Below are 15,865 nucleotides of genomic sequence, written 5' to 3'. Positions count from 1 at the left end.
CAGACGATATGGTGGTCGATCAGGACAGCGACTTGGACAGTGGGTGCCCCCAACTTGAGCTTTGCAGGTTCATCTTCTGACATGGCCCGCAATCATCGGTGAGGCTGGGAATCCTGGGAAAAAGAAAAAAGCAGCTTTGCTTGAACCTGAAAACTGCATTTTACTCTACAACCAATCACTGTACTTTGGGTCATACTGCCCGTATCCATTGACAGCTGTCTCCCTAAATTCCACCCGATGGCCATCTTCAGATTTGGTAGAGCATGCAAAGTGGCAGTATGAACCAAGAAGAGCCACAGGGGAAGGAGGGAGGCTTTGCATGTGAATCCATGCCAGACCCATGCTGGCGGAGAGGAGTTACAGATAAGTAACTTGTTCCTTCGCCAGCCAGGGGTCTGGTATGGATTCATATGCTCATGAATATGATTAAATAGCAGTATATATACACAACCACGCAAGGTGGCAAGGCTCAACAGAAACAATACACTTAGCCCTGGAACAGACTGACCTAAAGCAAACGGGTTGTGTAGCACCGCTTGGCCGACCCGGGACTCCTACCTGAAATCCCTGTAGAGTTTCGTGAAAGTGTGCGTGGACCGCCACGTAGCACAACTGCACATGTCAAGCAGGGGCACACCAGAGAGAAGAAGAAATGACTTACCATAACGTTCTTTCTATGGATTCTTCTCCCGCAGATTCCTCATCAGATAGACATCCCCCTTCCAGCTCCAGCTGCTCGGGGAAAAACTTTGACGGAGTGGGGGTGGTGGGGCATAGTTGAACTCGACTCAGCCGTCGATCGGTCTTAACTCAGTGCTCGATTTTCGGCTCTGGACGTGTCGTCAGGCGTTGTATATACTGCGTCACTACGCCCTGTACCTCAGTTCCCACCTTTTGTCCCCCCAAGCTCAGCCACTGCAAAGGAAAACTAGCAAAAAAAAGGATGGCTAAATAGCCAACAGAAGATTAGGAAACCAGATCCCAACCGGGATAAAATAGAAACTTCAATTTAAATTAAAAAAAAACCAAAACAAAACCATTTGAGAAAAGAAGGCACGCAGCTTGCAACCGAGAAAAAAACAAGAGACCCTGGAACCATCACCAACACTTCCTTCTCAGAAGACGTCAGTCACCTACTCCAGATGCTTTCTTAGCGTGGATGGATAACAGGGTGATGAGAAATCTGTGGAAGAAGAATCCATAGAAAGAACATTATGGTAAGTCATTTCTCCTTCAATGGATTGCCTTTCTCCCGCAAGTGCCTCATCAGACGGACTCCCATACCAGAAAAAACATTGGAAGCAGGAAGAAAGCTTTATAGCAGCAAATTTATCAACACCGCCCTTGCGAATGAAAGCGTCAGCCCTATGGGCTACGCACAGACTGTAGTGCTTTGTGAATGTAAGAAGCGAGGACCAGGTTGCGGCTCGGCAGATGTCCCTGACTGCTACTCCCCTTTGCAGCGCAGTAGAGGTAGAAACACCTCTGATGGAGTGGACTTGGATACCGGGAGGCGATTCCTTGCCCGCGGTATGGTAGCATTCCGAAATACACAATGTGATCCATCGTGAGATTGTCTGCTTCAATACTGCCAGAACTTTTCTGGAAACGGAGTAGGCTACAAACAACAGGTCGGTGTTACTGTATTCCGCCGTCCTTGCCACATAAAAGCTTAACGCTCTCTTAGGGTCCAGCTGGTGAAAGAGCTCCTCCTCCTTAGAGGGGTGCGGAGGTGGAAACAACACTGAAGATCTATCACCTGAGAAAGAGGGAACCCTGACACGACCTTAGGCAAGAACCCAGGCTTCACATTAAAAGATATTTTTTCATGACAGAAGTAAAGAAATTGTGGTTTACAAGAAAGGGCCTGCAACTTGCTGACCCGCCTGGATGAAGGGATGGCAACCAGGAAAGCGGTTTTCAATGTTAACAACCACAGCGAACAAGAAAGTAATGGCCCAAAGGGAGCCGCCATAAGGAATGTGAGGACCAGGTCCAGATCCCAATCAGGGACAACAAAGGGAATAGGCAGAAACGTATTCACAAGGCCCTTCAGGAATTGGGCCATAACCAGAATTTTGAAGTAAGATCCTTGATTCAGAGACCTTTCGAACACAAAGTCGCCAAGTATCCTTTGACTGTAGTGACCTGAAGGACCGAAGAGGCCAGTGACAGAAGTAACACCATCACTGTAGTGGTGGGGCGAGAGATGGGGCAATCTCGCGCTTCTGCTACTCGACTCAAATCTTCTCCACCTGCACACGTACAGGGATCTTGTTGATGGCCTGCATGAAGCCATCAGCACCTGTAGTAGCTCCTCACAGAGGTTCCAGTCATCATAGCTCATCCTCTCAAGAGCCACGCATGTAGGTTGAGGGATTCCGGGTTCGGGTACAGCACCCAACCTTCCGATGTGGTTAGGAGATCCGGGCAGTGAGGCAACTGGAGAGGGTGGGCAGATGGACAAGTCCACAAGGTTCGAGTACCATGTCCTCATCACCCAATCCTGGGCTATCAAGGATGCTCGAAACATCCTGAGAAGCCAAGGGATGATGGGAAATGGAAGGAAGGCATAGGGGAGAGGAAATATCCAATCCACCAGAAGAACAAGTTACTCTCTTACCTGGTAACGTTCTTTCGATGGGATGGTCCGACGACGTATTCCATATCTATGACAGTAATCACCACAGCTGTGCTGCTTCGGAAAATCTTTCGGTGTCTGCGTCCTGCGTCGATGACGTTGATACGCCGTCCTCAAGGACCTCCTCCGACGGCCGACGTCACCCGATGTTATAAGCAGGTCGCACGACGCCCGTAGCCTCAGTTGTAGTTTTTTCCCAGAACGTGTGGCACCAATCTTGAGCCAGTATGACCACAGAAAGCCTTGCGGAAACGTAAGCTGCAATCGCATAAGAAATTCTGTAGCGGGGTAGGCAGGGAGGGAGTCATATGGAATACGTCCTCGGACCATCCCATCGAAAGAACGTTACCAGGTAAGAGAGTAACTTGTTCTTCGAGGGGATTGGGTCCTCTGACGTATTCCATATCTATGACAGACTCCCAAAGCAGTATCAACGTAAGGAGGTGGGAAAAGAATTTAGAATATACAAATTTAGAATGCCCAATCAAATTGCGGAGTAAAGGACCGCCTTGCCAAAGGCCAGATAATGCCCACGGATGGAATCGAGGGAGTAGTGACATACAAACGTATGTACCGAAGTCCAGCTGGCTGCATCACAGATGTTACGAATAGGAACACCCCTCTGTAGGGCAGTAGAGGCAGCCATACCCCTGGTAGAATGGGCCCACAAGCCGACCGGTGGGTCCTTACCCGCCAAGCGGTAACACTCAGCCTGACGACGGGGAATATTCTAAGCATGTGAATCCATGAAAGATCCAATGCTGGAGAAATAGCCAGAATAATCCAGCGAGACAAAGTCTGTTTCGTCACAGCTCATCCCAAACGCTTTCCAGCGTAACCAATGAAGAGTTGATCGTCCACTCTGACCCGGGACATGCGTGAAATATAAAAGCTTAACACTCTCCTAGTATCAAGCCTATGGAGCCTCTCCTCTTCCTTACCAGGATGTGGAGGAGGATAAAACGCCGGAAGAACAACCTTCTGGCCTAAATGAAATTCTGACACCACCTTCGGAAGAAAGGAAGGACAAACTCAAAGGACAACCCTGTCCTTATGAAACACAGTGAAGGGTGGCTTAACTGAAAGTGCCTTTAACTCACTCACTCTGCAAGCGGAAGTGACCGCAACCAAAAATACAGTTTTAAGAGTTAACAGTCTCAAAGGGCATGAATGCAAAGGCTCAAACGGAGCACCCATCAGAAACTTGAGAACAAGGTTCAAATCCTAACTGGGCACCTGAAAAGGTGACGGAGGGAACACATTAGTGAGCCCTTTCAGTAACTGAGAAATGAAAGAAATTTTAAAATATGAACACTCTTCAGACGAGCGTTTAAATATGGACAGCACCGCCAGGTAACCTTTAACGGTACCCACTTGCAAGCCCCTTTGGGCAAAGAAAGCAAATGAGACAGAACCATGGGAATGTCACATGCAAAAGGATCCACATTCGTAACCCTGCATCAGTCGCAGAACTTACGCCAACGGAAACGGTACAGGGACTTTGTTGCTGGCCATCTGGCCAAGAGCAACACCTCCATCACGTCTTAAGGGAGGTCCCAATCCTTATATCTCAACCTTTCAGAAACCAAGCATGAAGGTTGAGGGATCTGACCTCTAGATGGAGAACCTGACCCCCCTCCCGTGAGAGCAGATCGTCTCAGTAGGGAAGACGACGTGGAGGGCAGATGGAAAAGTCAAGAAGGCCCGGGTACCAAGTCCTCCAGGCCCACACGGGAGCAATGAGGATCATACGGGAACCGAACCTCCGTAACATCCGCAGTATTTGCGGGATGACGGGGACTGGAGGAAACGCGTACAGCAGTGGGAATGACCACTCCACCACGAACGCATCTCCTAAGGCTCCTTTTGGAGGCAATTCCCGTGAGCAGAACCTCTCGCACTTCCGGCTGACACTAGAGGCGAAGAGATTCACTTGAGGGGTCCCCCAAAGGGCGAAGATCTCCAGGAGAATCTTCGGAGCCAACTCACACTCGTGAGAGATCGCGCTCTGCCTGCTCAGAGCGTCCGCCGTCTCGTTTTCGTCTCCGGCCAGATGAACTGCCGAGATCGAAACCTCCTGCTGGATTGCCCAGAACCAGAGCTGCATCGCCTCCCTGCAGAGAGGAAGTGACCCTGCCCCCCCTTTTTGTTGAGGTAGTGCATGGCCACCGTGTTGTCCGTCAGGATTAGGACATTCTTCCCTCGCACAGTCGGCAGAAAAGCCTTCAGGGCTAGCCTGACGGCCCTCAGCTCCAACCACGGAGACCAACGACCGCTGACTGTCAACTCGTTGGCATGAGCTCCCCATCCCGTGAGGGATGCGTCCGTCACGATCGTCACCTCCGGCCAGGGTAGCCAAAATGGAGCCCCCTTCATCAGATTGTCTTCGACGGCCCACCACAGAAGGTCCTGGGCGACCGAGGACAGCACCTGAACAGGGTCCGACAACCTGCCGGAGGACAGACCACTGGAGTTTGAGTGCCCATTGCAAAGATCTCATCCGCAACCTGGCCTCTGGCACCAGAAGAATGCAGGATGCCATGAGGCTGAGCGATCTCAAGAACTCGAACGCCGGGAGACTTTGGGCAAGCTGAAATCTGCTGAATGTGATGAGCCCTCACTTGGGGCGGAAAACACTGCCCCAGGGACGTGTCACTCACAGCTCCGATGTACAGGAGCCTCTGAGTTGGTGTCAAATGGGACTTCTTTAAGTTGAGGGAGAAGACCAGCTTGTGGAGGGAGTGGCAGGTGACAGACAGATGATCCAGGACTTGCTCTGGAGAGGGCGCCCTTATCAACCAATCGTCCAGGTAGGGGTAGACGTGAATCCCCCCTCTCCTGAGGTGCGCTGCCACCATTACCATGAGCTTGGTGAAGACCCTCGGGGCGGAGGTCAATCAGAACAGCAGGACCCGAAACTGAAAGTGCGAGTCGCCAACCGCGAACCTCAGGTGGTACTTGTGCTTTGATATATCGGCACATGAAAATAAGCATCCGTGAGGTCGAGAGACACCAACCAGTCCTGAAGTTGAAGGGCCTGGAGGACTTGAGAGAGAGTAACCCTCTTGAACTTGTCCTTCCTGAGGAGTTTGTTCAAACCATGCAAGTCCATGATGGGTCTCAATCCACAGTCTTTCCTGGAAATCAAAAAATAAGGGGAATACCATCCCTTGTTCCTCTCCGCTACAGGCACCAGTTCTATGGTGCCTTTCTCCAGCAGGGATTGAATTTCCTGCGCAAGGAGCGGATCCGGACTCTTCAAAGAGAGATTCCCCGGTGGATTGTCTTGAGGCCTCTGCCAGAAAGGAAGACAGTAGCCGTGGGTTATGATCTTCAGAATCCACACATCTGAAGTAATGGCGCGCCACTCTGCAAGATGCTGCGCCAGCCTTCCCCCAACCGGCGAACCATGGGACATGGCCTCATGACTGAGCTGAAGCGGCTGCGGCGTTGCCTGGGGGCAAAGAGGCAACAGCCCGAGCGGCCTTTGCACCTCAAGTACCTTGTTTTACACCTCTGGTACTCCTACGGTGGCCCCTTTGACTGGCAGCTCCTCTCGCTTTACCAAAGGATGAGTAATAACGAAAGGAACCTCCCCTCCATTGCTGTCCCCTAGGACGAAAAGGCGGAGGTTGGCGAACTGCAGCGCCCAACGACTTTGCTGCAGCTTTGGAGGTCTGCAACCTCTCAAGGCTCTCGTCAGCCTTGCTGCCAAAAAGATGTTCCTCGTCAAAGGGCATGTTGAGGAGCCGGGCCTGCACATCAGGAGCAAACCCTGACTTCCGCAACCACGCAAACCTGCATATCACGGTGCTCGCCGCCATGGACCGGCTGACACAGTCTGCCATGTCCAAACACGACTGAACAGACTCTCACATGGCATCCTTGCCATCCTGAATAGCAGCAAGAAAACCATCCCGTTCGTCCCCTTCGGGAATATGTTCAGCCGCTAAGGCAATACAGTTCCACAGAGTGTGCGTGAAACGAGACAAGGCACATACAGAGTTGGCTGTCTGAAGCGCCATACCCCCTGAAGAAAACACTTTCTTCGCCCAGCCATCAAAACGCTTGTCGTCCCTATCAGGAGGGATGGTAGGATACGACGCCTGCTTTGCTGGCGCCGTAGAAGCCTGCACCACCAAACTCTCCGGAGTGGGGGGCGTGGTCAAGTAGCAGGTGTCACTACTGGCTGGGTGGTATTTTCACGGCAAAGACTTACCCACTGCCGGAAGACTCTCCGGAGCAGTCCAAGCCGCTGCCACCCTTCTTTGCAGAGCCATATGGAATGGCAGTACCGTTTTGCAGTGACTGACGCAAGTCCTCAATCTGGCTATGACCAGAAAGAATATAATCCGGCACCGTGTCCGGAACCAACCCATCTTCAGAACCCTCCTCCACCTCGGAAATATACTCCATAGGCTGGAAAGTGGGCAAAGAATACGGGAGAAAGACATGTTTAGCCTTGGCCAGAGCCTTTCGAGGGAGTTCCCCCGTGCCATGGGGTACCTCCGACACCACAGCCTCGAAAGGCGTCGAGGGAAACTGCGTCGATGTCGAGTGAATCGGGGTCGACGTCGAGCGCGGCGCCGACAGCATCGACGGCTTCGACACAGGCCTCGAGGGCGGAGCCTCGATTGTGTCCTTCGAAAGCCGTTGCGCCGACGACTTCCTCGAAGGTGGAGCCTTGAGAGAGTCGGTCGACGACCTTGGCGCCACCGGCGTCGACATCTTCTTCAAAGACTTCACAGGTGCACACAGGCTCGAGCGCGTCGAGGACCGGGACCTGGAACGGGCATGACTAGAACGATTCCCCTTGTCCGAGCGGGACCTCTCCCACGAATCGTGCCGACCACCCGAGCCCGAAGGCGTACGAGTGGTATCTCTAGTACGGTCACAGCCGACCCCAGTCGGAGGCGCGGACGGACCGGTGCCCTGCGATTCAAGAATCATCAACATTTTCTTACCAAAGGAAGCCTATTCCTCCGGAGAGGAACGCTTGGTGGGATAAGAAACCCTCTGACAGGCGGAGTCCTCGGATGAGGACGGGGAAGGCAACCGATGACAGCGCTTCCGGGAGTGCTTCGAAGAGGCCGAGGAGTGGCGGGACCCACTCCGGGACCGAGACCCCCTAGACTTACGACTACGATGCGGAGAGTCGCCCCTCGAATCATCCATCGAAAGCCCAGTGGACCTCGTCTTCCGGGGCTTGGACACCCTCCCGACCGACCGACAGCTTCTTCTTACATTCCCACAAGGCCTTGGACGTAAGCGACTGGCAGTCGACACAATCATCCGTGTCGTGGGCCTCCCCGAGGCACCAGAGGCAGGTGTTGTCTGTCACCGACATCTTGGACCCGCAGTCCCCACACTTCTTGAAGCCCGGACGCGTGGTGGAAGAAGAGGAAGACATCTCCGAAGCGAACACGTTCGCGGAAAAAACGGAACTGAGGCTACGGGCGTCGTGCATCCTACTTATAACATCTGGTGACGTTGGCCATCGGAGGAGGTCCTCGAGGACAGCCTATCGACGTCATCGACGCAGGACGCAGAAAGATTTTCCGAAGTAGCACAGCTGTGGCGATTACGGTCATAGATATGGAATACGTCGGAGGACCCAATCACCTCAAAACACATCCCCTAGCACTCCGTTCGCTGGTAATTCCCCCAAGCAAATATTTTTGTACTTACTGTTTGACTGTGTGGCAAACATAGCCCATATCAGAACTCCAAAGAGAAAAGACCTCCTCTAGGACTTCCTGGCACACTTCCCACTTGTGTGAGATCGTGCTTTGCCTGCTCAGAGCATCCACCAAACTGTTCTATGTCCCTGCCAGATGAACTGCCGAGAACAAGATCTGGTTCTCCAGTAACCAGAACCACAGCTGCATCGCTTCCCTGCAGAAGGGGAGGGAGTGCAAGCCACCCTGCCTGTTCAGGTAGTGCATGGACCCCATATTATCAGTCAAGATCAGTACATGCTTCCCCATCAAAGAAGGTACAAACGCCTTCAGGGCTAACCCGATGGCTTGCAACTCCAGCCTGTTAATGTGCCACCTGCCCTCCATTACTGACCATTGGCCGCTCACCTGCAAGTCCTCACAGTGAGAACCGCAACCCTTCAGGCATGCATCCATGACCACCCGGACCTGAGGCTCTGGAGGCCAGAAGAGTTCCCCAGCTAGCATGTTGCTGCTGCCCAACAAGAAAGGTAGTCGACCAAGGACCTGGACTCCCCGAGTACATCCCTCAAAGTGCTGAAGTACTCGGACTACTGACCTCGCAGGAGCCATTGCAAAGATCGCATTCGCAGCCTGGCCTCTGGCATCAGAAAAATGCAGGAAGCCACGAGACCTAAGTGGCGGAGGAAGGAAGCCGCTGTTAAGGTGGCGTGGTTCGGGAACAGTTGTACCATCTGTACAATGCTGGCGACTCTGCCTGGGTGGGAAAGCTTTCCCTGCCCGAGTGTCTAGGACTGCCCAAATGAACTGGAGCTTCTGAGATGGTGTCGTGTGGGACTTCTGCAAGTTCAGGCAGAAGCCCAGGCTGTGGAGTAGTGAACAGGTGTCCAAGAGATGGGGACGTCTCTGCCGACTTCCATCGGATCAGCCAGTCATCCAGGTATAGGTACACATGGACGCTGGATCTCCTGAGGTGAGCCAGACTAATGCCATGAGCTTGGTGAAGGCCCTCAGTGCTGAGGTAAACCCAAAAGGGAAGCACCTTGAACTGATAGCGCTTGTCCCCTATGAGAAACCTCAGGAACCTGCTGTGCTTCTGATGTATCGGCATATGAAAGTAAGCGTCCTGAAGATCTATGGACACCAGCCAGTCCTGTAAATCGAGAGCCTGGAGAATTTTCCAAAGCATGGAGAATTTCTCTCAACGTCACCATCTTCAATTTGTCCTTCCTCAGGAATTTGTTCAAAGTCCTGCGGTCTAAGAAGAGACTGAGACCTCCACCCTTTTTGAACTTTTCCAAGTAGTAATCGGCCATCGGGCTGAAGAGATTCTCCCCATCAAAAGCAATGTTCAGCAACTTACTCTGGACATTTGGAGAGACCCCTTAGTGCGGGTAGGCCTGCTTCCTAAGAACCATACCCGATCCCATTAACCGAGGTACACAGTCTGCCACGTTCAGGCCCGCCTGCAAGGACTGTCCGGCCACCACCTTTCCGTCGTCCACTAAAAGCAGGAAACCCTCCTGCATCTCCCCCTCAGGGATGTACTGAGCTGCTTGCTCAACTGCCTTCCACAACCCAAATGAGCCCCCCACGAAGCCACATGAGACAGTCACCTTCAATGCCATGATCCCGGAGAAGAAAATCCTCTTTGCAGGGAAGCCACTTTCTTGCCCTCCCTATCAGTCCTATCCTCGATATTCGAAAGCAGTGACTCCATTACCTGCTTTGTTTCTGCTAGCTCTCTCTGCAAATGAATCACGTCATCCTGTGAGGAGTAAATGGCCTCCTCTGCGTCCCCCATTCGAGTGTTTATCTGCCTCACATCGTTAGCAAGGACAATCAGAGATGTCTGCAGCCCTTCAGTTGCCACCACAATTTCCCTCTTAACCGAAGAGGTTCAATTCTCCACCAGGGCCGATATACACTCTACCATGTCTGCTTTTGTGAGCGCTGTGGACGTTGAATCATTGTCTGTCCCTTGCTTACGACATATCTGCTTTGCTTAGAGGGTATCTTCCTTCGGATGTCTCAGGTTCCTTCCCTATGGCCCACAAGGAAGTCACAGATCTCAGCTTCTTTGGTGCTTTACTTGGAGGCATAAATACAGACTGTCACCTACCTGGCTGACACCCACCAATGACTTCTTCTGCTTTCGCCAGGTGCAGAGGTTCGATCCCTTCTTATCTCTGCCACATGAGATAAACCTCTCTGGCCAGAGGGCAAAGAGCCCACTCTGCCAGAACTTCACTATATGGGCGGGCACGGCACCCCTCACAGCCATCTCCAAGCTAACAACTCGGCCCTTATCACGCTCTTGAGCAAGTCAGCCACCCCAGTGTGGTCTGAGGAGGGGCACCGCCTCCCCGCTGTTTTGTCAGGTTTCTATAGGGTGTGTGGGAGGCAAGGCCACCATGATCAGCCCAGCCAGAAACCTCCCCGGTATTCCACATTCAGTCAGGCCATACTGCTCCTTATTTGCTGCGTGATGATAAAGTGTGGGGGTCAAAGGGGCAGAGCTCCACCAATAAACACCTCACACCCACGCCCCTCCGCCACCACCTCCAGCTCCAGCTGCCTCGTGGCCGGCTGCAACCACACACCTCTATAAGATGGAGAGGGAGCCTCCATACCACACTGTCTCCCCCATCCGGATTCGGCCTTTGCTTCTGTGCTCCTCATGTCATTCGTCCTTCCACCTCGCCATATGCACCAGCACAAGGCCTAGAGACACCTCCTGGACGGCCGGATCAACCGTCTCTTCAAGCGACATCCAGCATCTTCCCACCGGGGTTAATTCAAGCATCAGTCATTTCCTTACGCCTGCGCGGCCAAAGAAGACGGTGCATGCAACTGTAGCGCTCCACTGCTCCCTGCACTGCATAAACTCCGAATGGTGCGAATCACATCACCCACGCACAGGGCAGCTGCAGCTCTTTGGGCGTCCGGTAGTCCGATGCCTCACAGCTTGCTACTGCCCGGTGCTGTGCACCCATTTGGCTCAGGTCTCTGTTGCAGCACTCGTCCTGTTCCTGCTTTTCGGCAGCCTGCTCGCGCTGATCAAGGGGGCATTAGGGGAAAATGCTCACACTCAACCAGGATCGGAGGAGCTCTGTTAGCGTGCGGCCATCTTGGTTGCTTCTAAACCAGACGTCTCTCAATGCTAGACTTTTCCTCCATACCTTGTGTGCACTATACGAAGACTTTAAATAAAAACAACATTATTAACTTTACAAAACCTTATTGATCTGTAATGTACGCTATGTTTATCCTCTGTGAGGTGAGAGATGGTCTAAGTGCTGCTATGTCATTATCGATCAATTGAGCCTCTTTGTGTGCTACGTTTACATTATGTTTATAAAAGACTTTTCCGAAACCAGGAATACCAATTTTGGGATTGGTGCATGCTATAATTATGGTAATTAATCTCTGGGGGTAGGTTCGCCCTGCAGCGCTGTCATCATCATTGTTGTTTTTAATCATTATAGTCCTACATTTCAGTTGCAATATACTTTTGAGCCCTTGTTTCCTTAAGCATACGATACACATGTTTATTTCCACTAGGTTGCTGGTTCACTTTGTTGGTGTTTGTATTTGATTTGTTAAAAATGTATAAAAAACATTAAGCCAAACCTATAGCAATAGCAGAATATGGAGCAAACACGTGGGGTTATAAGTCTTGCCGACAGATTCAATGAAGGGAGAGCACATTCTGTCACAGTCTTTCGGTATTAGCCCCTTCTGTTCGCTCTTATGTGGTCTTTATGAAATTAGGCTAGAGTTAATGTGGAAGATATGATTGCAATGCCACCTCTATTATCTTGGGCTAACACATGCTGTAATACACAAGCCACATTATCAAAGTTAATACTTATTGACATTAGGAGCTTTGACTAAAATGTATCTCACATATGTAGTAAAAAAAATCCACAACAAAAATACAAACACTACTGTTAAAGAGAAGTGTAATGGAGAGGTGGAAACAGATAGGTCCAAGAAATATCAGGCCCAATAACGGAAGAGTCAAGGTAATTGACAAAGTCCTGTTTTATTAACTATCAGCATAGCACAGGGGCAGCAGTAAACACTCTACGTCTTCACGCTTTCAACCTCTTTCGTGTCGAACATCGACCTATAATCAAAAAGTACATCATAGTTGATGTTGTATTTACAGAAACCTATGGGAAGGTGGGATTGGTAGCAGGACTTTGTCTACATATGGAACCCATAGTGGTCAGTGTTGTCATTGGTTATAGAACTCTGATGGCCCCACCTTGGACCACCTCTAAAACGATAAGATAAGAAATACATCATTGTCATGATAATGAATTAGCTTATGCAACAGTTGAGGTATTCGTCATACAATTTCATGCTTTTAATTAGTCAGCACCTGGCATACGAGGGTTGTTTGTTCCTTTACTTAATTTAAGAGAAACGGGTCTTGTGCATGGGAATTGTGATCTTCTTTTCTACTTTATGGCTGACCAACCTTCCCTTTCCTGCAGTAACTTTGGAAGGGGGCTGCACAGCCCTTGACTGGTCTGTGCAGGTCCGGGTTTCAGCTAATTCAGCAAACTAAACTTCTCTGCAGTTTTGAGGCATCTTTGAATTCTCCTTTTGCTCTGGCATGGAGGCACCGTCTATTTTCTCCAAAATGGCCACCCGCTCCAGCTTCTCTTCTGCGTTAAGCAAGTTTATGTGTATTCTTATGCGTCTTGCGTTTCGGCATGTACATTGATTATGATATGTTTCTGATGTCTATTGATTGCAGATAATATTCTTTGTGTCTAAATGAGAGTTTGAATTAGTGTCTGTGCAATTTCATTCTGGGTGCATATCCGCTTTGTGTCGTGTGCGCCTACGTGTGCAAGTCTGGAGATGAGGTCACTTGTTCTCTCTGATTACAGCAGGGCCATGTCTTCTTGGGTTTGCAAATTCATCTCTTCTTTGATGGTTCCAGGATATGGTTGGTAGGGTTCCCTTAGGGCTGTCTTAGTGAGCAGCGTTTCACATACTTGCGGTATTGAAGCGGGGAAGGTGCTACCGCCATGAATGATGTGCTTCTCTTGTTTCTATGGTATGGAGGCAGGGGCGAGGCAGACACAATGAGTGCATCCATTTGCCTCTCGCCAGAAGCCTTTGGAAAGTCAGATGAAGTCAGACAAAATGTTGATCTGTGCAAGCCATCTAACATATCACACCTTAGGATTACAAACACAATGTCCTTGCAACCGTGTTTAACATGGTGTATAACCACCCCCAAATAATTCTCATAACTAGATTCAGGTTTAATTTTTTGCATATTAAGAGGGTTATAGGCAAGCAGCAAGATATGGACCTTCCTGAATTACGCTGTCCTTTTTGTCCATCAGAACTTCAAAGACAAATGCATTTTATTATCTTTCCTCCAAGGTGCAACAAGATCAGGTTGAAAACCTTGATCCCACTGGCAAGGGGACCGGAATGTATTATTACTTGAATTTGCTTTTAGCCATAGATAAAAAAATGAGTTGGGCGTTAACTAGCTACTCAAGTGTGGCTTAAAAAATGCAAAAGAAGTTAGACATCAATGAATTAATATTGTGCAGAAATATTTGTGTAGAGATGGACCTGGCAAGGATCTGGATTTTGTACTAAAATGATACAAATGAATCCAAAGCGTAATTATTCATTTAGTTAAGCTCTCTCTTTTGGCCCATATAAGAGGCTCACACCATAATTAGCTAATAAGTGCTATTATAATATGTTGATGTTAGTGTCTAATTCATGGTATTATAGTTGTATATGTTTGTTATTTCATCTCTGAATTTTATATGATGCGTTTATGGAATTGTAAAAATTCCAAAATAAATATTTCAAGAATTACATAATATGGGTACCTAAATGGCTATAATCGGACACTTGAAGCGCAATATTACAATGTTAGTACTCCAAAAATCTAAAACCTTCCTCTGTTTCTCACAATTGCAGTTTACGTCTAGACAGCAGTGCAGCTTTCCAGTAAGTTATGCTATTAGTAGGCATCCTCTCAACAACTATGTAGCTATTAAATGGGACTATTGGCCAAGTAAATACGGACAAACCTGTACTCACATAGATGTTCTTCATATCAGCCACCTGGCATCTCACTGTATAGAACTCCTCAGCAGTCTGGCTGACATGGTCACAATCCTAAGAACAAAGAAAGAATCTCATGAACATTTTAGCAAGAAACAATGTGCACTATTTATTGTAAGAAAACACTGCACGAAACGTTGAAATTTAGAACTCAGTGGAAATATACTCAAACAGTTTTGCCGCCAAAGAAACTAAACATGTGAAAAAGAACACATTTTGTCTTGCTTTCCAAATTCCACATTGTCAATCTGGGAATGCTTGTTATAGTCAACTATACACCAGTGTCAGCAATGATTAGAATTATTAACTTCCTGAGTTTATCGGTACAACATAGATGCAAATGCCTTTGTCCATTAAAAAAATTCTTGCTTACAACGGGGTAAACCAATAAAATGCACAAAGATCATACTAACATCCATGAGAATTTTACATTTAATGCATATTCTATAGTTCAAGATTAAGTGGAGCGGCTAATTTGGACGCAGGTGGAGCGTCTCCAACTACCTTCCACTTTCCTCTATCATTTTCCTCTTAGGTTGCAGTGAATAAAATGGCCATGGCAGCACAAAGGATGAGGGTGCCCTAAATAAGTCCAGAATGGAGGGGAGAGGGCAGGTCACCCCTCTAGCAGTCCCAATGAAAGATGTCAGCAGTCAGGACTGGTGATATGCCTTCTATGTTGAGTGGGAGCCCAACAAAATACCTGCTACAAGGGATTAGGAAAGTAAAAGCGGGGAGAGGCAAGACTAAACCCCAGGGCAGGAAAAAAAAAACAAGGCGAAACAAACATTTGAGACATAGAACAAAATGGTTTAACCAAGAAACATATCGCAGCCAGTTTGCCGAGTGGTACGTGACCTACGAGGAAACTGGCTGCAGAACCTATAACACCCGACTTTAGCAGGGCACGAGAGGAAAGGATGGAAGGATATGAATGACTTGAGATCCTTGAAAAAAACCTGTATCAAAACTGGTCTAATGGTAGGAAAGATAATTAGACATAGCAGGGAAAAACCAAACCTGCACTGGAAGAATGATGGTCAGGGCTCCCAAAGCTAGCTACCCTGAATGAAATTGAGATACAGACTAATGGAAAAATAGAATATTTTCATGGAAACTTCCTAGGTTCGTTGTCAAAATAAAACTGTTGATGGGAATTGTAAAAGGGTCTAAGCAAGCTGTATACCTAAGAATCATATCAATTGTTTGATGTCTGTTCCCAGAGGGTTGAGGTCTTTGTCTATCCATTGTACCTCCTCTGTTCTCCCCCCCATCATAAATGAGAGAGAGAAAGAGAGAGAGAAAAAGAGAGAGAGAGAAAGAGAGCGAGAGAGAAAGAGAGAGAGAGAGACAGAGAGACAGAGAGAGAGAGAGAGAGAGAGAGAGAGAGAGAGAGAGAGAGAGAGAGAGAGAGAGAGAGAGAGAGAAA

At 49.1% G+C, this 15,865-nt stretch overlaps 1 protein-coding gene across 1 annotated transcript in view; it reads right to left on the bottom strand.

The window, feature by feature from the left end:
• USP34 (ubiquitin specific peptidase 34) overlaps positions 1-15,865 on the bottom strand; it is a 3,618,222-nt gene that overhangs the window by 1,258,686 nt on the left and 2,343,671 nt on the right. The window contains exon 46 of the mRNA XM_069608012.1: positions 14,413-14,490. Coding sequence (XP_069464113.1) covers positions 14,413-14,490 — 78 coding nt within the window. The remainder of the gene's footprint in view (positions 1-14,412; positions 14,491-15,865) is intronic.

This window comes from Ambystoma mexicanum, chromosome 4q (assembly GCF_040938575.1).
Source record: "Ambystoma mexicanum isolate Mex_15411 chromosome 4q, UKY_AmexF1_1, whole genome shotgun sequence".
Classification (NCBI taxonomy): Eukaryota; Metazoa; Chordata; class Amphibia; order Caudata; family Ambystomatidae; genus Ambystoma; species Ambystoma mexicanum.
The sequence above is the reverse complement of the archived record's forward strand: the minus strand, read 5'-3'. Positions and strand labels throughout refer to the sequence as shown.